This window comes from Pinus tabuliformis, chromosome 9, assembly GCF_031772625.1.
Source record: "Pinus tabuliformis cultivar Carrire ecotype Pingquan chromosome 9, CPIR1, whole genome shotgun sequence".
NCBI classification, from domain to species: Eukaryota; Viridiplantae; Streptophyta; class Pinopsida; order Pinales; family Pinaceae; genus Pinus; species Pinus tabuliformis.
Window position 1 is genome coordinate 79,173,671 of NC_142307.1, and position 26,499 is coordinate 79,200,169.

The window sequence follows — 26,499 nt, forward strand, 5'->3', positions numbered from 1 at the left end:
CACAATAATAACAATATGGGGACTACATGGGCACAACAATATAATAAGGGAGTTGTACTAATAACAATAAGGGGTTACACTAGTAGTATATGGACCTAACATGCCCCTCTCCTTCAAAAAGTGTTGTTCTTAACGCTTGAGTAGTTCTTGACGCTTCTGTATAAAATTACTGTCTTCCCATGTGGAATCTTCAATGGGTAAGTTCTTCCACTTGAGGAAATACTCTAAAATTGAACGATTTCGTAGTTGTTGGGTTCTTGTTTCTATGACTGTTCCAGGTTCCAATATGATTTTTCCTTCCTCGTCAAGTTCTGGCAATGTTGTTTGAACTGGGATCTTCTGCAACTTTTGAATGAGTGGCCACACTTCTTCGTCCTTCTTCCATTCATCCCTTGCTTCGTTTATCCAATCTGGTTAGATAACAGAAATAACACAAAACAATGCTTCCACATCCTCATCATTTCTTGAGAGTGCATCTGCAACAACATTTTGCTTCCCTTTTTGTAGATGATTTCAAAGTCATAACCCAACAAATTTGTGACCCATTTTTTCTGTTCTTCTAAAGATAATCTTTGTTCTAAAAAGTATTTAAGAATATCATGATCCATTTTTACCTTGAAGTGTCTTCCCATTAGGTAAGGTCGCCATTTCTTAAGTGCATGTAGTATTGCCAACATTTCCTTCTCATAAATAGTTTGCTTGAGATGTAGCCGTAAAAATACCCAATCTCCTACATCAAAACTTCTTTCACTGTGATGTTGATCTTCCTGTTGTTTCATTCGATTCGACACCAAAGTGGCGTTATCCTTTAAAAGTTGGAGAACTTGTTGTTGATGCTCAATGTGATCTTTCACTACTTGAATCTTTTTCTTCTTGATATGTCCTTCTATCTTGAGAGTTTGAGGAGTGGTAATTTCTTCCAATGCATTACAAGATATGGTCGGATTCATTTCTTGATGCTCGATGTGATCTTTCACTTCTTGAACATTTTTCTTCTTGATATGTCCTTCTATCTTGATAGTTTGAGGAGTGGTAATTCCGGCCAATGCATTACAAGATATGGTCAAATTCATTTCTTCTTTCTCGATGTGATCTTTCACTTCTTAAACATTTTTCTTTTTGATATGTCATTCAATCTTGAGAGTTTGAGGAGTGGTAATTCTTGCCAATGCTTTACAAGATATGGTCAGATTCATTTCTTCTTTCTCTGTGGTTGGTTCCTGGTGTATATCCTCTTGTTTTGATATTTCTTGATCATTTTCTTCCTGCTCTTCACAATCAATGTAAAATAATTTCTTCTCAGCACACTTATGACCTTTAATGTATTTGTTATCACAATTGTAACAAAGCCCTTTTGCTCTTTTTTCTTCCAATTGTTGTGGTGTCAACCTTGTAAGTTCTGGAAGGCTAGGAGAAACAACACTTCCATCTTTATAATTGTGAGGGGTAGACTTCCTTGTTTCCATAATTTTGCTTTCCACTTTTATTGCCAACCTGAATGCCTTCTCCAATGAATCAGGTTCCCAAAGATGAACCTCATGTTGAATGTTATCCTTTAAAGTCCCTATGGAGACATCAATCCTCTGCTTCTCTGGAATATCATTTTCCCTTATATTCAATTTTTGAAAGTCTTCAACGTGCTCTGCCATTGAACACTTTTGTTTGAGATTTATCAATTGGCTAAAGAAGGTGTTTCTCTTTGTATCCTCATAATGTGCTATCATTTCCTCCGTGAAAATTGACCACGTAACAAGTGGTTTACGAGAGCAAAGCCCTTTATACCATAAAAATTGATCTGGCTCTAAATATGAAGATGCAATACATACCTTTGTAACAGTTTCACCTCATGTAAATCAAAATATTGCTCCATTTGTAGTATCCAATTTACCGAATCCTTGCCATCAAACTTCCTCATATCGCCTTTTCTTGATTTTAGGAGCTCGATCTTGAAACGACTGTAACTCTGTAATTGCGTCTTACAGTGGCCCTCTGAGTCCTCTTTATAACCCTGCAAGTCTGATCAAGATTGGATCTTGCAAGGAAGAGTTATGTCAAATCTCCCACGATGACCTGATTATAGACTGGTTAAGTAGAGCGAACTTGTATGAAGTACCACGTGTCACTATTTCAACCTTAGGACCTGAAACCGATACACTAAAAACTACAGTCTGTCCTCTTTCTGAAACTTCTTACGAAATTTCAATTGTATGCTCAGAGAGCAAGTTATGACGATTTTCCCAAGGTCCCCTGTTTAGGATGTAATTTGGAAGCCTGCAGAAACCCTAAATGTCTTGGACTTCATCTTCGAAAATATAGCGAACCAGGGTCTGAAATTTGGGCCCAATCCTCACCAAAATTACATCTCAAATGGGTTTTAATTTCAGAGTCTGAAACTTCGCAAAAAAACAAGTATAGCAAAAATTCCACAATGACCTGTTTGAGATGGAATTCTGGAGTTTTCAAAAACCCTAACTTCCTTAGATCATATCTCTAAAAATATAGCAAGAGAAGATCTGAAATTTGGACTCGAGGTTCAAAACGATTTCAGGTCAAATGGGTTTTTGTTTTAGCTTCTGAAACTTCGTAGCGAAAAAGTTATAGCGAAAATTCCACGATGACCTGTTTGGAGCAGCGAAACCCTAGAATCCAAAGCTCTGATACCAAATGTTATGAAACCAGTTCACAAAAAGATAGAAAAGAGAGATAAACGCCTTAGAATTTAGCCTCTTCGAGGGGGCGACCTCCTTTACATTACACAAATGAACAATTCTTGGATGATACAAATGACAAGACCTCCTTTCTATATAGAGCAGTCTAAGGAGTCATAATATAATCAAAGCGGACATAACAATAATAATGTAAGGGCACAATAATAACAATAGTGGGCTTCTATGGAGCACAATAATAACAATATGGGGACTACATGGGCACAACAATATAATAAGGGAGTTGTACTAATAACAATAAGGGGTTACACTAGTAGTATAGGGATCTAACACAATTTGAGAGGTAAAACTTCTAAAAAATAAGTTTTAGACCCTCAAAACCCACTTTCCCTGAGTTTTGTGGAAAATGTGGCAATAAATTAGCCCATAAATTAAATAAATTGGAGAAAATAAATATCCGCACATGCTAAATAACGTAGAAATGAAATGGAAAATCATCAGAGTCAAAGAGTGATGTCTACTCCACCATGGACCAAGAATCAAGGAGAAACATGTGACAAAAAAGAGAAATCAAATTTCTTGGGAGAAGACAACAAGTTCTCAAGGACATATCCCACGATTTGTGGAAGCTAGCTCGAGTTTCAAGCTCAAGTCTTGAGTTTGGTTGGAATTCACTTGAGTGAGGAGGAGAGTGGTCTCCTACCACTCCACTCCACTCTCCCACATGTCCCCTCATCTCAACAAAGTCTCCCTCATCAAGGATTGTGTGGGCCTCTAAGGAAAAAATCGAGTTGCCACTTGGGAAATTTAAATTGCATGGAGGAGCATTGGGATTGTCACCTCACTCTCCCACATGTCCCCTCATCTCAACGAAGTCTCCCTCGTCAAGGATTACGTGGGCCTCTAAGGAAAAAATCAAGTTGTCACTTGGGAATTCGAATTGCATGGAGAAGCATTAGGATTGTCACCCATTTGCTTTGAGATTCTTACTATTTGCTTTTGGATTGCCTCCCAAATTTCTATTTAAGTGAGCAATGGTCTCTCACTATGTATTAATGTTATGAGCTATTGGGCTTGGGGAAACTCTAACATTTTGTACACTTGCATTTTGTTAATAAAACAAAGACTTTGGGGTATCATTGGTGTTGTTATCTTGGCAATCTTGACGTGATCTTTTTCCATGTTATATTGTTATGCTTGAATTTTTTATGCATTTGGTATTTATTAACTTCTATTGTCATTTATTGTGGATATATATTTGCAAGCTATCTTGCATATATATTTGATTTAAAATAGTATTCTAGGAGTGAAACTGCAAATTGATTTTTGGAGGAATTATTAGTTTATTTCACCCATTGTGTTGCTCTAACTCCTTTTGTAAGCTAATATCTGTCTCCAAATGTGCATGAAAACTTTGTTTGAATTATGTGTAAGATCATTTTGGGCGTGGGAGAAGTTTCAAATAGACCAACTCACTCACGGATTCAAGATTGCTATCCATTGATCTTAATTTCAAGGCTTTCATCTAAGGAGAAGCAAGAGGGGAGTTCTCTCTCTCCATATGTTACTTGAATCATTTATAAATTTAAATTTCATACTTCTTTTGATCTAGAGCTTCCAAAGATTACATAAGCTAATTAAGAGCAATTTTTCTAAACTAGAAAATTATGGGGTTTCACTCTCATCACTTGGTTTTGTTCCTTGTATATTAGTGAATATTAAAATTTATCTTCTTTGCATCCTCTCTTCACTAACATTTTGTTTGTTTTGCAACCCATAGTCCACTTGGGAAATTTGAATTGCATAGAGAAGCATTGGGATTGTCACCCATTTGCTTTGAGATTCTCACCATTTGCTTTGGGATTGTCTCCCAAATTTCTATTTAAGTGAGCAATAGTCTCTCAGCTTCCAAAGATTACATAAGCTAATTAAGAGCAATTTTTCTAAACTAGAAAATTATGGGGTTTCACTCTCATCACTTGGTTTTGTTCCTTGTATATTAGTGAATATTAAAATTTATCTTCTTTGCATCCTCTCTTCACTAACATTTTGTTTGTTTTGCAACCCATAGTCCACTTGGGAAATTTGAATTGCATAGAGAAGCATTGGGATTGTCACCCATTTGCTTTGAGATTCTCACCATTTGCTTTGGGATTGTCTCCCAAATTTCTATTTAAGTGAGCAATAGTCTCTCACTATATATTCATGTTATGAGTTATTGGGCTTGAGGCAACTCTACCATTTTGTACACTTGCATTTTGTTAAAAAACAAAGACTTTGGAGTATCAGTGATGTTGTTATCTTGGCAATCTTGACGTGATCTTTTTCCATGTTATATTGTTATGCTTGAATTTTTTATGCATTTGGTTTTTATTAGCTTCTATTGTCATTTGTTGTGGATCTATATTTGCAAGCTATCTTGCATATATATTTGATTTAGAGTAGTATTCTAGGAGTGAAATTGCTAATTGATTTTTGGAGGAATCTTTAGTTTATTTCACCCATTGTGTTGCTCTAACTCCTTTTGTAAGCTAATATTTGTCTCCAAGTGTGTAGGAAAACTTTGTTTGAATTGTGTGTAAGATCCTTTTGGGCATGGGAGAAGTCTCAAATAGACCAACTCACTCTCGAATTCAAGATTGCTCAAGACCCATCGATTTTAACTTCAAGGCTTTCATCTAAAGAGAAGCAAGAGGGGAGTTCTCTTTCCCATATGTTACTTGAATCATTTATAAATTTAAATTTCATACTTCTTTTGATCTAGAGCTTTCAAAGATTACATAAGCTAATTAAGAGCAATTTTTCTAAAGTAGAAAAGTATGGGGTTTCACTCTCATCACTTGGTTTAGTTCCTTGTATATTAGTGTATATTAAAATTTGTCTTCTTTTCATGCTCTCTCTTCACTAACATTCTGTTTGTTTTGCAACCCATTGTTGAAGCATTTGCTAACTCATCTTGTGGCAGGTTTTGAGGAGCAATTTCTTGAGACTTCTAACAAATGTTTGCAGGACCTTTCACACACGTGGAGATCAAATTTCAAGGAGGTCGTGAGCATTTTCTATAGGGCCGAGTTGCTTGAGGGCAGCTGCAAAATAGCTAGGTCGTGGGCCCTTTGACGTTGATTTCTCTTTGTAATTTTCAGATTTGAGGGATTTCCATTGGCTATTGTAGTTGCCAAGTTTCACAAGGAAATTCTAACCTCTATAGTTCTTACTTTATAAAATATTCTCCTTCATCTTTTTGGGCAGCCTTCTAAAAGTCTTCTCCTCATTGTAACATTTAATAAAAATCCAAATTTTCTTGTGGGAGCTTGGGATTTTACCCATGGCATCCTTCCTCCTCATTTAGAGAGAAGACTTTTGTGGGTGGATTGACTTGCATCTCATTTTTCTAGTTTTTTCACTTAGTTCATTTACATGCTCTTTTGGTAATCTAACTCCGATAGCATCCACATTTAAATTTATTTCAACTTGCTTTACATTTCCAAAGTATTTGTATATTGTAACCTATTACACTTCATGCACATTCTTGGAGCAAACAAATACTTTTAAGTTTATGTGGCAAGCTTAATTTAGCAATTGTTCTTTGGAGCACTTTGTCTCATTATGTCATGTCATTATATGTTGACTTGTTGTTTTGATCACGCATCATACATTGTGAAGCATTTTACTTTGGAGCAATTTACAATCTAACAATCATTTCATTTACTTACAAGCAAGCATTTCCATTTTTGTTACATTTTAATTGGTTTAACTTCATTTACTTAGCATTTTCGCTTCACATGACTTATCGATACATGCTTCATGTCAACTTGTGTTTAATTATATTGGTACATCTTTTGAAGAAATTTACTTGGAGCATACTTGCAAATGTTGGGTTATTTATGAAGCTTATATTTACATGCCATTTACTTGTGTAAATCTTGTGAGTAATGTTGGAGATAATTGAAGTCATTGGTGCAATCTCATTTTGAGCAATTGATTCATTTACTTTGAGACATTTGTACTTTCTTTTGCAAGCACTAATAGCATCTAAAGCATCCCATTTAGGCATTTTAGTTTTAGATCTTGCATATTTAAAATCTACCTCCAAACATAAGATTGGTTGTATAGAAATAAATGGCAAAGATTTCGTTAAAAGTTCTTCTAATTGGTATAGAGTAAGGTAAAGTGTGTGACCCTGCAATTATGAAGGTGGTTTTGTCCCCTTGTAAGAACAAAGGCACACATGGCTTGTAAAAATTAGAGGAAGGGTATCATTAACGAATACAAGTGCTTCATCAACCCATCTTCCTTGCAGTCACCCCAATCTCTACCTTTTGGTAAGAGGTTGAAGGAAGAATCTCTCATCTAGAATAGGCATTTAGTTTAAAATTTTACCAAAACAATTGCATCTTAGCTTAGCTAAGTTGCATATCATTCTTATTCATTTACTTTAGAACATTTTCCAATTTACTTGCAAGTTTACTTATCTCGTGTACTTGTCTTGGTGAATAGCCTCACTATCCATTGAAGTTATCAGATTTGTTGTTGAGTATCTCATTTAGCAAGTACAACACTTTCTTTTGCAAGTAATACTTTGGTTCATTTAATTTCATTTGCAAGTCATTGTCCTTTAAATTGCTATTATACATGCTTATGATCATAAATGATAGTATCCTTATTTGAGCATCTTTTTAAGGTGCAATTTGTATCTTGCAATTGATATTTTCCATCTAATATTGATTTATTTTGCAGGACTACTTATCATCTCATTTTGAACATATTTTTGAGCAAGTCTTTACTATTTCTTAAAACAATCATTAAGGCACTGGTTTACATGTTTATCTATTGAAAGTTGTGTTGATTATTGGATCTATATCTTAGAATGCTCATTATATTCTCTAAGCTTGCTCATAATTTTGAAGTAGTCCCATTAACTTGAGATCTCCTAGAAACGCTCATCACTTCATCTAACCTTCATTAGGGACCACCCCTTAGCTTTAACTAGGAGAGAGTTTTAACGGAGAGAGTTCAGAATAGGTGAAAACCCCATCTCCTATCTTAGTTTGCCACCAAGTCACACCTTGTGGGGTTAAAGACTTTTCCCACACTAACCTAGGTGTGTGTGTGCTAGGCGGCATCAACAAGTCGAAACCAAGCTAACAATACTATCACACTTTTTGCAATGAAATTAACTTGTCTAACCATAGAGATTCCTCCCTAGACTAGGATAGCTTCTTTTCTTTTAATCTAAAAAGTGGTGCAAGGCCTCCAAGTTGACAATGGGTGGCTTACCTAAGAGTTGACTCTGGGCTCTACTGTTGAGGTTAGAACTTTTCCTCCTAGGTGAGAGTTTGACCAGTAACAAACAGTTTGGTTCGCAATTGTTGATTTGTTTCTTCACACTCTGAACATCCTTATCAACTGCCAGTTATTTTCAAGTCCCCAAATTTTCAGGTTGCATTCCCATAACTTATTTAGTCTGTTCACCTTCCCCGTGGTTGACCAGGTTGCCAAACTGCATGAGTGCAGTGTCTCTCTGTTTGGATATCACTGAGATATCAAGAAAGATGCTCTGATACCAATTGATCTTATTGCCGAGAAGAGAACTAACAGCCTATAAAACAGTCTGGACAAACTCAGGAAAAAACAAAAATGCTGCAAATTAACAGAAATAAGCAAGATCTCTATTTGTTGGCTACAAGAAGATTTACAATCAGATCTCTGTCAAGGAAGAACATACTGGACAGGAATATAATTAAACTAAACTACTCTAGATTGTCCAACCTTTTTTCCCAGAGTCTCTATGCTATTGAATTTACAGTTTAATAGCCAGTTGCATTTGTAGGAACTGAAATGATTCAGTTCTGTGGGGACTGAAACAATTAACGTGTCTTATTTTTCATTTGTTGAAAGTTGAAACTCAAATGGCTTTTACCTGACAGTTCAACCGGCTTGCATGCTGATCAACTAACTAACAGACTTAAACATTGTCTGTTCACATTTCTATTGGTAACATAAATAAAAGACAAATGACAACTGAACATGACTCACCTGAGTAAGCAGGTAACCCCAGAAAAATGAAGACTGCACCAAGCCAACTGTTGTTGAGCTCCAATTAAACTCTTTAGACATGGGAAGGATGGCAATACTCATGTTTACCTACAAAGGATCAACATATTTATCACATAGGTGTAGAAATGATTTTAAACAAGAACTGTTTGGATATGAAATACTTAAAGTTCGAACAAATACTATGCCAGCAAATATTCTGCAATTTCCAATGTGGTTTGTTCATTATTTCCAGATGCTTTTACAAAGTGACAAAGATGCATAAATTTGGAAGAAAAAAGTTGTCAGGATTGTTCCAGTCAGCATAAAAAAAAAAGCAATTTGTGCTCAGTCCACCAATGTAACAGTTGTTTGTAGACTTTACAATAATTCATTGGCACATGGAATCATTTGATATCCTCTCTCGATAAATCCACGTGATCCATAAAGAATCAGAAAAGGAAGGAGAAAAAGCCACGTGAGCCTAATTGCTCAGCAGCCAATGAATGGGTAGTTAACTAATGGCTTCTTGGCTGTAGGCAGAGGTCAAAGCTTTGGAGCAGACAGTTGGATCAGTTAAAAGGGAGCTTCAAGGAAAACTGAGAGAGAGACAAAGTAGTCACTGTATGGACAACCACTATGTCTTTCTGAGTCACTGTATCTCAGATTAGTAACTCTACTGGACAGCCTTTTTGTATCTCATGACCAATAGAAGGTGAAACAAGGTATTATCTATTGGAAGCATACTTTTATATCTCTGAAATTTCTTGGCCATAAGATATAGTATATACTGGAATTCTTTTTACCCAGAAGGGTTTTCCTTCCTTTAAAGAAAAACTGTATGTCTTGAACATGAATGTTTTTTTTATTTCATACAGATTAACAGATGATAGGGCTGCATTTAATTACCCTAAGCAGTATATAAGAAATAACCCAAGCTGGGAAGATACACAAATTTCTTCCCTACAATATAAGAGGATGCAATGTGAATAAATGAGTGGTTATGGCACTCCAGTTTCTCAATTCTATCCTGAAAACTTTCAAATCAATTGGGATCAGATCAAATATATACCTGGAAGAATCGCAAGCAAAAGGGGAAGCAGACCATTCTCCTCCCAGGGAGAGAAGAACAAAGAGGACTGCAAGTACACAGCCTGTTGTTTTAGCAAGGTCGAGTCCTCAAATTAACGAGTTTTTGTGGGATGAAAAACCTCCAGAATGGGAAGGTCTGATCTGTAAAAGGATTTGAAAAGGAAGGAGAAAAAACCATGTAAGCTTAACAGCCCAACAGACGATGAGTGGCAAATTAGCTTACAGATTCTTTGCTGTAGGTAGAGATCAAAGCTTTAGAGCAGATGGGGTTGAACGAGTTAAAAAGAAGCTTGGAAGAAAACTGGGAGAGGGATAGAGTGGTCATTAAATGGACAGCCATTCTGTATCTCCGAGTTGACATATCTGAGAGTAGTCACTGTATCGGACAGCCATTCTGTCTTCCATGACTAATAGAGGGAAAAATAAAGTAATATATGTTGTATGCATACCATTGTATCTCTGAGATTTATTGGCCTTAAGATATACTGGAGTTTTTTAATACCCAGAAGGGATTTTCTCCAGTTCAAAAAATCTCTATGTGAATGTCGATGGTGTGAATGTTCTTTTTATTTTTTTGTAGTTGGGCTATTAACACAGATCACTAAGGAACACAGTTGCATTTTGATAAGTCCAGAAGCACACAAAAGATAAATCCATAAGAGGAAAACAGAATTCTGTATGTGTAATTCTATAGTGAATGCATATGTATGCTGTAGTTTATTCTTCTCTATTATTGTCAGTAGTTATGGTGGAGCACAGTTGATTGTTAATATGCAGCTACGGTTAGAGTCTCATCGAGCCCACCACAAATTATAAGACTCGGGTCAAGTAGCTGAGAGTGATTCACCACTCCAGTTTCTGAGTGGAGTCCAGGAAATTATGGATCATCATACTGTCATTTCAGTTTCTGAGTCAAGCCCAGGAAATTACTGATCACCAAGCAGTGACTATCTTAATGACTTCATCATAGCAATGAATAATAAAATTGAAGTACTAAAGTCAGAACAACAGCCAGTATTTTGAAAAGAAAAAGAAGCTAACTCAAAGGTAAACAACAGCATTGGATGCTCAAATAGCAACAAGATAGGAAACATACACGATCCATGTTGCAAAGAAGAAAGGCAAAGAAACAAAGCAGCACAATCAACCAGCGCCTTGGAAACTCATTCAACCATAAATATCCTCTGTCTACCACCCCCTGCACTGTAACAGACGCTGGCAATACTTTGAATGAGCTCACTGCATCTGGTGCATCTGCTCCAATGTCAGGTTCAAAATCTGCACGTGCCTTAATCCTGGGATCATTTGTGTCAGGATTTTCAGAGTGCTGCCTATATTTTATAAAAGAAACGCCAATCTTTCCTGATTTTCTTGGCTTTGACCAGTTGCTATTGCCTGACTCAGAGGAAAGGAAAAACTGAAACTTCCCTGAAGATTGTCTCCAAGATTTTACATGGTGAGTTCTGCCAATATTGTTTCTGAATGCTGGAGAAGTACACTCCAACCTCCCATGAAAGAAGTTTCTCAAGTCCATGTTCCATTTCGCTGTTATTTTTCTCCTAGAACTTAGGCACCACGAGGGAGGCCAGGATAGCAACATCCTTTGCTGGGTCTCATGGCAGTCAACCCCATAAACTGCTAGAGCTTGATTATATTGATAACCTGTGTTAATCAACAGATCAAATTTGAGATTCATTTTCATTAATTAAATTGTCTATAAATACTGCAAAAAATAAAATCATGATATTCATCAACCATACAAACATATCACCAAAATCATTTAAGGAAATGAAGACTAATGGAGCAAATCTTGTGAGCAGAATCATTGTTACACTTTTTTGGTTCAGAACCATGTTGCTTGGGAGCGGGAGTGGGAGCAGGGAGCGGGAGCGAAAATGGGAGCGGGAGCGACCATTTTCAGAAGCTCCCGGTTTGGGAGCGAATCTGGGAGCGATTTTTTAAAAATATATATATTTTTTATATTTTTTAATTTTTGATACATATATGTCAACAAAAACATGTAGAATGATGAATTAGACATAAAAAACATAAAAAAACATAGATTGATCATTGAACCATATCACATCAATCATCTAGAAATTATAATCGTCATCAACCATGTCCACAAGTTAGTAAAATACATATTACAACTGCAACATATTGAGTCTCATGAATCATGATTCATCAAATTCAATCTTAAAGTTTCAACTTCAAGCTTTCAAAATTGAAAATTCAATAACATTTATCATCATTGATCACCAAAGTTGTACTTGTAAGCTAAGTTTAACCATTACAAGAAGTAATATCTAAGATATTTCCAAATCCTAACTTCTAACTGTTAACATGATATGAAATGTTATAAATTTATAAAATGAAACGTGAATAATGAAATGAAATGAAACAACTTTAGTCTTTCACGAAGCATCATATTCATAATTCACATCATTACCAATGAGTTATAATTGCCAAGGCCCAACTTCAAACTTCAAATTTTCATTGTCACAGTGATATATTGTTTACAAAAAATATCATTATGATATGAAAGAGTCAAGAGTCAAGAGTCAAGGACTCAAAACTCTAATAGTTATGAAAACTAAAGTCTAATAGAAACTAAAAAAGACAAGTAAACTGTAAATCAGAATCTACATGTGGCCCTTGCCACGAGAGTCTCCAGGAGTATAAGCAGGTCGTGGTGGTCTTCTAGGAGTCTCCCGCACAGACCGACGACCAGAACTAGAACCTCCAAGTGAGGGTGTAGATGGAGGTGGCGACAGCAAAGGAACAAGACTCAGACCTCGAGCACTGCTACTGGATGGTGGAGGTGGAGGTGAGGTGGCATGGCTGCTGCAGCTGTTTCATCTTCATCCCTTACAAGTTCCTCTTCCAGTTCTTCAATATGTACAATGCCATCCTCCAAATTGTCATCCTCTGGGTGATTGTCCCAAATTTTATATGTGGGATCCTCATAAGCCCGATCACAGTAATGACTCAACAACCTCAAGTTGTAGTGCACATAAACCAGGCTTTCTGCTCGGTTTTCATTGAGTCTGTTTCTTTTCACATTATGTATGTAGCTGTAGGTGCTTCAACACTTCTCTGCAGAAGAAGTATTTACAACCTGTGAAAGAACTTTTTTTGCCAATTTTGGCAAAAGTCCATGCCCGCCATATGTTTCCCACCATGTGAGAGTATCAAATCTATCTCTGTCGTCCATTGCATGGAAGTTACCATACAAACCAGTGCCACTGAAGTATCTGCCTATTTCAAAGCGCACAGCGGCACATTCCTCCCTGTCAGGTACCAACTTTTCTAATGCTTCCAAATATCCTTTAGTTACCTCTGGATCTAAATGGGGTTTGGTCCTAACCCCACCCCCTGCTGCAGGTTGGCCCAACCAAGATGTAGAGTAGTATTTTGGCGAAAGGATATACGCCAAGCAATGTAGTGGAAGATTAAGCCTATTCCACCGTTCACACACACAATCATGAATCAGTTTGTACAAGTTGGGATCTCTATTATGAACAATGTCTTTTATTTCCCCCAACATGGTATCCATTTGCTCATACACCTCGCCAATCACTGGTTTGTCTGTATCTGCAAACTGAATCATGTGATAAATTGGCTTGGTGAAATCCAATACCTGCCTCATAGTTGTCCAAAACTGCCCATCAAGAGCGGCCTCCTCCACCATTTCAAAACCTGCCATGTCAGCTACATTTGTAGCCCTTTCCTTTAATACCTGCCAATGTGGACTTGATACCATGCTAGCTAATGCCTCTCTTACCTTCAAAAGGCGCCTGAAGGTGAGGTAATAGCTACCAAATCTGGTCTTCGCAATCTTCAACAACTCCAATCTCGAGTGACTGCGGAAAAGGCCATGGGTATTGCTATGATTTGTAATAAATTTTATCATTTGTTTTCCTTTCTTGTACAAATCACCAATCCATTGGTATTGTTCATTTTTGTTCTTGACAATATCATGCAACAAAAGGTTCAATGTGTGAACCAAACATCCAGACCAAAATATGTTGCGGTATTTATCCTCAATAATTGCTCCCGCTGCCTTACAATTAGGAGCATTATCAGTGATGACTTGGATGACATTGTATGGGCCAATACACTCAATTGTTTCAAGTAATGCTTCTGCAATGTTGATGGCGGTCTTGAACTTGTCTGAGTAATCATGTGCAGCTAGAAAGATGGGACCACTAACAGACACAGCAAGAACACTTATCAATGTCTTGCCTTTTACATTTGTCCATCCATCAGATACAATGGACACCCCATGGTCAGTCCAAGAACTTGTCATTCTATTCAAAGAATGTGATATTTTTGTTTTTTCATGATCAAGGCCAACGGTTCTTGCCTTGTCATACCCAGGGCTCTTGTATCCTTTAGGGGCATCATTTATGGCAGAAACCATTTCGTGCCAATAAGGTGAGCGAAGAACATTGAATGGTATCCCACATGCATAGAGAAACCTGTAAACCATTGAATCCACATCATTCCTACACCCCTCATCAAGGAAATCTGATATGGTTCTACGCCTTAAAGATGATGACCCTGTGCCTCCATATCCACTGCCTTGGGAGGATGCTGAAGGAGTTCTTTGTGATTGTGAGCTTGGTTCAAAGAAACCCCTTGATTTTTTTGATCTGTGTTGGGCTTCCTACTCTTCCCTTATGTATTTGGCTCTATCCGCCGCTGACACCGCTGTACAAGTTTTGATTCTTATTTGTTTGTCTCCATCCCATGGCCTTTTCCCACAAAGGTGTCTTCTAGCACGGGTGTATGAACCTGTGTAATCAGTGTTGCAATGGGGGCAATGAAATTTAGTGGTTCCACCCCCTCTCCCTGTTTCAGCCCTGTTAACATATTTCCACAATGGAGTTTGGTCTTGTTTAGTTTTTTGAGGGTCATGTTCACCCTCCTCTAGCTCCTCCTCACCGGGGTTTTCACCAATTTGACTTTCTCCAGCTTCTTCATCCCCCTCTTCAGTTTGGCCCCTCCGTTTCCTACTCTCCAGCACCATAATAACCATAAAAGGGACCAGGCAGAGGAAAATGCCAAGAAATATAGCCAGGTCCATGGTGTTTGATGTTTGTAGGGTTTTGATTCTTGAATCTGCAAATTAATTTAATTTATTGGGATTAATTAATTTAATTTATTAATTTAATTTAAATTTATGATTTTTAAACTCAATAAACTAAATGAAATTAACTAAATCACTACCTAACTAACTAAACTAACTAAATTACTAAGTTACTTACCTCTGCAGGATTGCTCCTCGCTCCTTGGCACTTGCTCCTCGCTCCTCAGCACTTGCTCCTCGCTCCTTTGCTCTTGCTCTTGCTCCAAACTCTTGCTCAATGAAGTCACAATGAAATTTTTTAGGCCCATTGGGCTTTTAAAACCAAAAAAAAAAAAAAAAAATTGATTTTTTTGGCGTCCGCGAAATTTTTTTCCGCCGGATCGCTCCCGGCGCCCGTCAAAACGCTCCCAGAGCGATTTTTTACGCCCGGGAGTGATCGGGGAGCGATCGCTCCCACGCATTAAAAATCGCTCCGAGAACGACGGAGCGATCGCTCCCCGAAACGCTCTCGAACAGGGCAGGGAGCGTAAATTTTTTTTAGGGAGCGCGCTCCCGAGCCGCTCCGGCGGAGCACGATTCGGGAGCGGGTTCGGGGGGGGGGGGGCGCTCCATCACAACTATGGTTCAGAAAATGGAAATATTTTTTCCCCAACTAGACTAAGCATAAGCTGGGGCCAGCCCCAATGTTGGATGAAAAAACAATCTGCCCACCCATGGGATGCGGTCACCAGGAGGTCAAGTCTGGATGCCCTGTGAGACAGTGTTAATCCCCACCTGTGACTCCCACACTCAGCCCCTCCCCATGAGATTTGAACAAGTAACCTGATGGGACTAAACCCCACACAAAATTAAAACGGAAGTTATTATTATTATTATTATTATCCAATTTTAAGGTCACAGCGAAGCTAGACACCACATTGGTGTATGAGACCCCCTTGTTTGTGGGACAAGAGACCCATCTCCGCGCAGTGATTTGACTGCTAAGTCTACGAAGGCATACATACTCTACCCCCTCTGGTTTTGAACCTGTGACCTCTTTGGAGGAAAGACGTGTTCTTAACCATTAGGCCCACTCAAGCTGTATATTAAGTATCTCGTGATGGTCTACATGTTCTAAGGGCATTACTCTGTATCATATCCCGAAGGCATATTTTGGTCTAAAGTTTGATGGGAATGAAAAGAAACCTATGAAAACTAGGTGGGAATAGAGCTATTAAGGATGGTCTACATGTTCCAACAGCATTAGTCTATATCATATCCCGAAGGCATATTTTGCTCTAAAGTTTGATGGGAATGAAAAGAAACCTATGAAAATTAGGTGGGAATAGAGCTATTAAGGACGACACGCAAAACAAAGTCATTTGTTATTCCATCAGTGTTGATCATATACCAGCCTAGATCCATCTTAACTCTGAATCTGTAGATTTGATCCCTCTCGGTGCTTGGTAGATTCGGAGTTAAAATGGATCTAGGCTGGCCTTTCCCCCTTTAAATAGGCTATATTCCACATGAATACCATGGGTCAATACCTTATTTTTAGATGAATACTATGGGTCAATACCATATTTAAGATGCATCTAGGCTAGCCTTTCTGCATTTAAATAGGCTATATTCCACATGAATACCATGGGTCATTATGTTATTTGTATTTCTATTCTAGATGAATACCATGGGTAAATACCTTATTTTTATTTTAACATATGGTTATTTTTATATTTTTATTATTTTGTTTACACAGCATAACAGGACAGAACTCATTGATGATTCTGCCTTATATAGTCCCACATCCACACCTCACCTGGTCATTTGATCTTTATGTGAAAGAATTGTTAAATGCAAAACAAAGGTTGGAGGTTTTAGAAGCTAAAGGGCAGGAAAGAGATCATAAAATTAATACAATAATAGTTGAGAACAACGCTTTAGCAGAAAGCAATAAAGTTTTAAAAGAACAAGTGGCATTGCTATAAGAAGCTCCCCTGATAGGGAAGACAGAATGGCAATGCATGAAGGCGGATGTGCAAAACATAAAGAAATCTGTAGTGGAAAGTATAGAGGTGGTGAATGTGAAATCATCCCAGGATAAAGGGAAAATGATTGCTCAAATAAACAACCATGAAGAGAAAGCAAGAGAAGAAACGAAAAGAGATTCCACCAAAGTTTCCAAAACTTGGGCTCAAGTTATTAGCAATTCTGTTAATAAGGAAGGAGAAACAAATATTCAGGTTGACAACATGTAAGATAGTGAAGGTAAGGAAAGACAAAATAGGGCAGCAAACATAATTATTAAAGGGGTGAAAGACTATGGGAAAAATGAATGTACTCTTGACCTTGCAAGAGACTTCTTGAAAGACAAGTTGCTATGGCAAGGACAAATATGACAAGCATGGAGGGTGGGGAAATTTAACGGGGAGAGAGCCAGGCCCATAAAAGTCATCATGTCTAGCTTGCGTGATAAATATATCATTCTAAGCAAGAAACATCTCTTGAGAGGTTCTCATTTTTTCCTAGAAGAAGATTTAACTGTAAAACAACAGGAGGAAAGAAGGGAGGAAATTTTAAAGGTTAGGGCAGCAAGAGATGAAGGCAAGAGAGCATGGATTTATAAAGGCAAAGTTGTGATAACGCGATTTGGACCTCCTTCCAAAACAAAGCAGCAAGATGGTAATAAAGAAGAGGCAACAAACTCTTCAACAGGAAATCAAAAAGCAAGGCCAGTATGGGAAAGTAGGGACAAAGACTCAAATGCGAGTCTTGCATGTCAAAATAAATAGCAATCAAGTCATACCCAGGTTTCCTTCAGATTAGTTTGTTGGAACTACAGAGGTTACCCATGGAGACAAGGACCTAGGTTAGGGCCTATTGTGGAAGATAAAGACATAATTTGCCTCATAGAAACACATGAGCATGAAGGATGCAAGACAACTCTGTTTGAAGGATACTGGAAGATGGCAGTGTAGAACAAGGCAGCAGGGAATGGCAAAGGGCACGGGGGTATCATGGTTTTAGTAAGTGAGAAAGAAGGTCGTCTCATTCAATTAGAAAAAGAAGACTCAAATAAGCAATTCAATTGGTTTAAAATATAAGAAAATGGAAACCACATCAAAATTGTAGCATGCTATTTTGCGTCGCAAATATAAAAAATCTACAAAGGCAGAGGGCTTGACCACAAAGATCCATTTGCAACCTTAAAAGCAAATATTGCAACATATTCGCGGCTAGGTGAAGTCCTTATAGTGGGTGATTTCAATGCTAGGACTGCAAATGAGCAAGCTAGCATTCTTTGTTGCAAAGATGATTGCGACCCTAGTTGGCTTACAGAAGAAAATAATCATCAGTGGGAAAGAATTTCAGAGGACAAGGGTTGCAATCTCTTTGGTGAACAAATGCTTACTCTATGTGGGACCTTTGATTTAGTCATTTGTAATGGCTTGACTAGATGGGCAAAGTCCGGTAATTTCACTTGCAATACTTACAATGGAGCAAGTGTGGTAGATTACGTAATTTTCTCGCATGGTTTGTGTGAGAAAATGGAGGAAGTTTTGATTGGAGATCAACTGTGGGACTTAAAATCAGATCACAAGCCAATTTATTTATGTTTCTCTTGGATTGGAAATAAACAATTAGAGTAAAAAATTCAGCATGTCCAACAAAATTTCCCACATGGCAGAATTCTTTTGACCCCATAAAATTGTAATACCTTCAAAATGACACTAGAGAGGCTCTTCGAGAAGGAGAAAATTACAATTCACAGCCTTCATAGTCATGAATTAACACATTTAATTCAATGCGCACTTGCAAAGTGCAAAAGAGCAAAAATTAAGAACTCTGAAACAAATTGCTTTCCAGTTAATGCTTCGTTTGACGGGGAATGCAAAAAGGCAAGGAGACTGTAGAAAGAGTCAAACAAGGATAACATAAAGCTCAAAGCTTACAAGCAGTAATTAAGCAAGAAAAAGGGCGATTTCATGGTTTCAAGGAGGGAAGAACTAATCTTTCTTGGGAAAAATAATCCCAAATTATTTTGGAAGGAGCTCCAACCAAAAAAGATACAAATTGGAAATAATATTATAGCTTCTAAATGGTTTGACTATGCAAGACAACTCTATTAGCGGGTTCCCAAGGTTGACCCTCCCCCCTTGGTCAACACTGATATTGAACTCTTCACGGTACAAGAGGTAGAGATGGGTATCAAGAAGTTGGGTGTTGGAAAAGCAAAAGACTTAGCTAAACTCCAAGCAGAATATCTAAAGTGGGGCTCAAAGATTCTTGCACCTCACATTACAAAAATCTTCAACAACATCATACAATAGGGGCTCCCCACAAATTGGACAACTAATCTGGCAATACCTCTTTTCAAGAGCGGTGACGTCAATAATCCCTCCAATTATAGGACCATCATGATAAACCCTTTGTTTGCAAAGCTATTTGGAAGCATGCTAGAAAACAAAATTAGCAAGTAGGTAGAAGAAAGAGATAAGCGTGCTAAAGGGCAAGTAGGTTTTAGACCTAAACATTCCACAGTTGATCATTGTCTTTAAGCACATCATTGAAAAAGTTTGGGAGAAAAAGGAAGAAGTCTTTTGTTGATTTCAGAAAAGTGTTTGACACGGTTCCTAGGGATAAGCTTTGGCACAGAATGGAGGAACTTGGGGTTCCTAAACATTTGAGAGCAGTTGTGCATAGGCTGTATGAAGAGGTGAAAGTCAAAATTAAAACTTCAACAGGCATTTCTGAAAGTTTTAGAAGCGATATCGGGGTCAAGCAAGGTTGCCCCCGGTCTCCTACCCTTTTTGGTTTATATATCGATAAGCTTGAGGAGTGGTTAAATTCGCAAGGGGGTGATGGTATCTATTTGGGCAAGTTTGTTATAAGGCTTCTTTTGTATGTAGATGACCTTATTCTGATTGCTAAATCGGCTCTTGGTTTGCAAGAGCACTTACTATCCCTTGAGCATTTTTGTAGAAGTGTGGGGATGCAAGTCAATATCAGCAAAACGAAAGTAGTGGTTTTCTCTAAGAAAAGAAAACATAACCAGCATAAGTTCTACTTTGAAGGCAACATTCTGGAAGAAGTTGCGGATTACAAATACCTCGGAATTGACTTCAACAAAAATCTAAGCTGGAATGGTTGTAGAAAGAAAAGAACTTTGGGGGGGTTGGAAAGCATTTTATGCTTTTCAAAATAGGTGTAGAGAGGCAAAGTTATGGGACTGGAAAACCACTCAAACTCTTTTTGGGCTTCTAGTGATTCTAGTGCTTCTCTATGGTTGTGAACTATATGGCCCAGTGGTACATCCGACATGTAATGGAGACAAATTGAGAAAATTCAGAAGCATTTGATTACAAACAAATTTACGATTAAAAGTGCAGTTCCTTATGCTATCTTGTTAAGTGAAACAGGGACTGTTCCTATTGAAGCAATTGCTATGGTGCGAGTCATAAGGTATTTAAAAAAATTGAGCAAATGGAAGAGGGTAGATGGCCTAAGCTTATCTTTAATGATAGATTGTGCAAGAGCAAAAAACTTGGATGCAGCGAAATAACAATGGTTTAGTAAATGGGGTATTTGCTTGAACGTGTGTTCCATAAACAGCAAAGAGATAAAAGCTTTTGTTATGGAAAAGTTCCACAAGCGTACTTGGGATAAGGAGCTAGGAAGAAAGAAAAAGTAGTGTTTAATCTCAAGCATAGTCATCAACCAAAAACATACATAGAGGCCAATATCTCTTGGACAGCCAAAATTCTTATTGCTCAGTTAAGGACTAATTCTCATCAACTCCGTTGTGAAAAAGGGCGCTGGAAAAGGCCAAAGGAAGTGTGGGAGGAAAGAGTATGCATTTTTTGTTCTTCCAGAAAAGTGGAAACAGAAAAACATTTCATTTTAGAATGTGAGGCCTTCAAAGACAACAGGGAAAGTTATGCAGATATACTGGCAGCTAACTCTTGGGATAATCTATTTAGCGAGGGGTTTGTCGAGAAGCTGGGAGCATTTATTTTGAAGCTGCACAGAAAAAGGGCCGACAATCTGTCCCATAGGCTATCTTTAGCCACGTGGACGTTAAAATAATTTCTTTCTTTCTTTCTTCCTTCCTTCTTGGGCTGGAGAGCGCCTCTCAGAGCAATTAGAGCAATTAAACACTAAGGCAGAGTGTGCCTCTCAGCGCAAGTAAACGCTAAGGCAAAGTGTGCCTCTCAGCGCAATTAAACACTAAGGCAGAGTGTATGGTGCCAATTCAAGGCTTAACAATCATTCTCAGCGCATGAATTGGTAAGTTGACCATCGTTGGCCACTCGTTATCTTTGGCCCAATAAATAGTAACAAATTATTAATGATTGGTTTGCCCTTGACCTTGCAACTACAATTTGATCCAATAAATAGTAAAAAATATTAACGATTGGTTTGCCCTTGACCTTGCAACTACAATTTCATATACATAGAGGGCAAGCTACCATAAATGCAATATAATTGGGATCTAAGGGTAACTAATAGAACAGATTGGTTTGCCATTGACCTTGCAACTACAATTTGATCCAATAAATAGTAAAAAAATATTAACGAATGGTTTGCCCTTGACCTTGCAACTACAATTTCATATACATAGAGGGCAAGCTACCATAAATGCAATATAATCGGGATCTAAGGGTAACTAATAGAACATCCATCATATTAGGTACAAAGAGCGAGGGGATAAAACATGGTCAACACTAAAACTTCAGCCATAAGAACCACGCATGGTGAGCCACATTTGATGTTCGCTTCCATTATACGTGCAAAAACCTTAAACATGGCCCTGGATCAATAAGCTATGCGTCAAATAACTTCCCATACTCAGGTAGAGGAGTAGAAAATAGTTGCAATGTTTCAACTCTTCACAATCGAAGTGGTTGTGACTTACATCGCAGCACAATCATGTAGAAATTCAGATAAGCATATAATACGAGATTAAGACCACCCATTCAGGCCTGAACTAGAAAAATGAAGCAGAGTTAGAATGTATTTATATGTTCTAATCAAAGAAGTAGGATTAGAAGTATATTTAAAATCATAAGCTATTCATATGTCTAGTCATAGCATGTCATTAAAAGGAAGTGTGATGGTCAGAAACCAATAAATTATCATAAGCATATTTAAAATCATAAGCTATTCATATGTCAAGTCATAGCATGTCATTAAAAGAAGTGCGATGGTCAGAAACCAATAAATTATCATGAAATTTTTCGTTTCCATCACCATAGCAAGGGTTCAAAACCCTCCGAGGCATATAAATTTTCGAAGAAGATTTTGTATAAGAAAATATGACTATGTATATGGTAAATGTCTTTCATATTTACAGTAGAGACGAAAGGAAAAAATAAACGAAAGGCGTGATTATAGCCTTAGATTCCAATAATATCTATCTGTATATGAGAATTTAAATCATGAACCATTCAAGAAAAATATTCTTTTATATTAGACATAGAAATGCTCTCAAATTGAATAAACTGAAGAGGAAAAAAAAAAAATTGCTAGACATTTAAGCACCTGGCAGAGAGAAATGGCTGAGAGGCCCCTGAGAAAGGACTGCTCCAACAGTCATGGTTCAACTGGATTATATATTTACTTATTTACGCAGGGAAATGCAGCTTAAGAGCTTAAGCTTTAGATGTATATATAGAAAATCCCTGTTTACTTCTATCTATACCGCATCATTTTATGTGCTGTTTGGCTCTGCTGAGAGCCGAGGCCAATGTGAACCTCCCGGGCAGACAATTCCTCGCAATTTTAGAATCAATCTTCAATTAAATTATCTTCAAACGCAATGCCAGTGATTTTGTGCTGTAGAACGGGATATTCGCAGATAATACCATGTCAAAATATTTACGCTGTCAAAAGAGTGTGTGGATATCAGAGGTTTAGGATGAAACGTGTCAGTCTATTCAGTCGAAACGTGTTACACTTACATGCCTCGATTTCATAATATCTTACAATAAATTAAAAAATATTAATTGTTTTGTTTTTAAAAAATGAAAATTCAAGAGTTTAGTTGCTTGGTTTAACATGGTCATATAGACGGAGTTAATAACATTTGTTTTTATTATCAAATAGAATTTTCAGAATAATCATATAGTTTATTTTGGGAACCATGGACAAGATTGCTCACATCCTTAAAAAGAATAAAGTTGTGGCTATCTTTAACCTCCTTAATACTATCAGAAGCTCCCTTAGCTCTGTCAAGAACCCTGTTAACCCTAAAGACATGAAATAGGTTTATTCAATCCCCTGCTCTTGTGGGATTCCCTACATTGGGGAAACAGGTCGCTCCATTAATCTTCGTATTCAGGAACATGATGTTGACCTCAGACATAGGCGTTCCCGTTCCTCGACTATTGCTGAGCATGCAGAGAAAACTTTGCATTATGTCTGCATTGTAAACTCTCGGGTCATTGCTAGGATTGATCACTTTCATCATAGGAAGTTACGTGAGGCCATTGAAATTGAAAAACATCTAAGGAATCTCAATAGGGATGATGGTTAGACCTTAAGTAGGAGTTATGGTTGGACCTTAAGTAGGAGTTGGGTTGCTGCCCTTTCTTCTTGACGTCTATGTTTTTAATCTGTTTCTCTCCTTATTATGTCTGTTTTCATTTTATTTTCCATATTTATGTGTATATAATATTTTATTGGTTGATTATTATTAACCCTAACATTTATTCATTATTCAAATTTTTTTTTACTATTTTTTATTGGTTTTTTCTTTGTTATTTTCTTTTTATATTTTTATATTTTTATATTTTTATTATTATTATTTTTTATTATTAATGGTTATCTATGTTTAAATATTCTATGACGTTTAGATTAGTATCTATTATCCTAACTAAATTATATTTTTAATTATTCTATTATGTTTATATTAGTATTTAATATCCTAACTAATTTATTTTTAATATTATTTTGACCTAATTAATCTCTAACGTTCTTCTTATTACTAAAATTATTTATTTACTTAACTAGATTTCTAACGGCTACTTCTCGCACATGGGGACATCTCTACTATTTATACCTAATCTCAGATATCCTTGTCCTTAGGCTTGAACAATAGGTGGTTCGAAACGTTGGCTCTAAATCAACTATGTGATTATTCCAAAAATTATATTTGATAATGATATGGATCACAGAAGTCTGAAATCAAAAACGTCTATTTTTTTACTCTATATTACATTTTTAAATTTAAGTACCCGTTAGTTTAAGAAGTAGAATAGATTGTAAATAATTATTATAACGTAAATTATTATTATAATATGAATGATTTTAAAGATATAATTATGGCTATAAGAAATAGTTATTTTCAATGGAATGCGGTGATACAATTTGAAATAAGATTGTGATTTTTTTGTTATTTAAAATTACTTTTATGAATAAATAATAGATTCAGCATCGTGAAAAATCTTAGGGCATTGGGATTCTACAGTTTAAACAACTTAAACTCTAGTTTTAAAAAATCTTTGTAGAAATTTGGTTAAAATTGACCATAAAAATACCCTAAAAAAGGTTATTTCTTCTATATGTTAGATTACATCTATAACTAATTATTTTTTTAAAAGAAACAGTTGTAATTCTATTAAACAATCCGGAATCTGGCCAGAACCATTACATTTGATAGCAATAAGAGTGCCTTGTTCCGCCAAAACTACTCTAACTAGAGACAGTGAAATTTCAAATTCTTCTTCTCCAAATTTTCTACATGATTTCCCTTATACATCCACCAAAAAAATTCATTAACATTTACATACTTGCATAACATATTAATATCTACATAGAAACAAAAAAACCTACTGCTATATACTGTCTATTCAACTCCTTTTGTGGATTGTTGCGTCACTTCTTCCATATCTTCCGCTTTTGCTTCCCTAGTTTCCCTTCTTCCTCAAGTTCTTATTGCTCCGCTTCTTGCTGAATCTCCATTTACACGATGAGCTCCGGAGGGGAGGCTCTCATTTCGCCACAAAGTGGTTTATTGACACCACCCTCCTCGATTTTGAATACTTCCTTTAAAACAAACACTACAACAATCTCCACCCTCTCGTTTGAGTTCTCCACCTTTCTATCCAAGGTCACAATCTTCGACATGATAACCTTCATTGCCGCTTAGACATTCTCTATGTCCTTTCTCAGACCCTCCAACTAGTTCGAAATGAGGGTGAAATGAGACTGGGCCTCAGAAATGATTTTCCCTCCTATCCTTGATATCATATCCTCCACCTCATGCCTGGATTCTATAGTTTAAACAACTTAAACTCCAGTTTTAAAAAACCTTTGAAGAAATTTGGTTAAAATTGACCATAAAAATACCCTAAAAAAGGTTATTGCTTCTATATGTTAGATTACGTCTATAACTAATTTTTTTTTTAAGAAACAGTTGTAATTCTATTAAACAATCCAGAATCTAGCCAGAACCATTGCATTCGATAGCAATAATAGTGCCTCATTCCTCCAAAACTACTCTAACTAGAGACAGTGAAATTTCAAATTCTTCTTCTCCAAATTTTCTACATGATTTCCCTTATACATCCGCCAGAAAATTTCATTAACGTTTAGATACTTGCATATCATATTAATATCTACATAAACACAAAAAAACATACTTCTATATATTGTCTATTCAACTTCTTTTGTGGATTTTTGCGCCACTTCTTCCATATCTTCCGCTTTTGCTTCCCCATTTGCCCTTCGTCCTCAAGTTTCTGTTTCTCCGCTTCTTGCTGAATCTCCATTTGCACGATGAGCTCTGGAGGGGAGGCTCTCATTTCGCCACGCAATGGTTTATTAACACCACCCTCCTCGATTCCGAATACTTCCTTTAAAACAAACACCACAACAATCTCCACCCTCTCATTCGAGTTCTCCACCTTCCTATCCAAGGTCACAATCTTTGACATGATAACCTTCGTTGCCATTTAGACATTCTCTATGTCCTTTCTCAGACCCTCCAACTAGTTCGAAATGAGGGTGAAATGAGACCGGGGCTCAGAAATGATTTTCCCTCCTATCCTTGATATCATATTCTCCACCTCATGCCTGAACGCACCAAAGGGACCCTCAAAAGAATCAGTTGCACCATTGTCCGTCAGAGAAGCTGTGTCTTTGGTCAAGAGGGAATGCGCAACAATCCACAATGCATAAGCTCTCCAGATCCATTTTCTTATAGCTAAGACTAGCTCCAAATCGGCGCAGAAGGGTCTTTCATGTTTAATTCTCTGCGTTAATTTCTTCCCATGAACCAATTTAAGTTTCATTGCTTCTTTCCTCGAGGTGAAATTATGCATGATCAACCTAAATCGATCCTCCTCGAGCTCATATTTCATCGTTCCTTCACTACCTCTCTGCCTTAAATTACAGCCTGCAAGCTCCCAACTGTCATTAATCTGACCTTTAATTCTCATTATTATCCATTTATGGGAAGATGATTCCAGCTTATTGTAAATACTCCCCTTGCTTAACAACTGTACCAAGGAATAATTAGGGTACTTAATCCTCTTGTTAGACATTTCTCTTTTCTCAATGCTCTTCCAGAAATTTGAGGCCTTCCGTTTATTCGATTTCATAAGATATGACATTTAATGGGTGCGCCCTCACCCA

At 37.0% G+C, this 26,499-nt stretch overlaps 1 protein-coding gene across 3 annotated transcripts in view; it reads right to left on the reverse strand.

Moving 5' to 3' along the window:
* Positions 1-22,735, reverse strand: part of LOC149147194 (sodium-dependent phosphate transport protein 1, chloroplastic-like) — a 374,349-nt gene extending 351,614 nt beyond the window's left edge. For all 3 annotated transcript variants that reach the window (XR_016263648.1, XR_016263649.1, XM_089445626.1), the window contains exons 1-3: positions 22,405-22,735; positions 10,888-11,453; positions 8,703-8,810 (exon numbers count right to left, since the gene is read on the reverse strand). Coding sequence is in view for 1 of the 3 variants with exons in the window: in XM_089445626.1 (XP_089301752.1) it covers positions 8,703-8,810; positions 10,888-11,453; positions 22,405-22,459 (729 nt within the window). In the remaining 2 variants the exon portion in view is untranslated. The remainder of the gene's footprint in view (positions 1-8,702; positions 8,811-10,887; positions 11,454-22,404) is intronic.
* Positions 22,736-26,499: the final 3,764 nt, after the last annotated feature.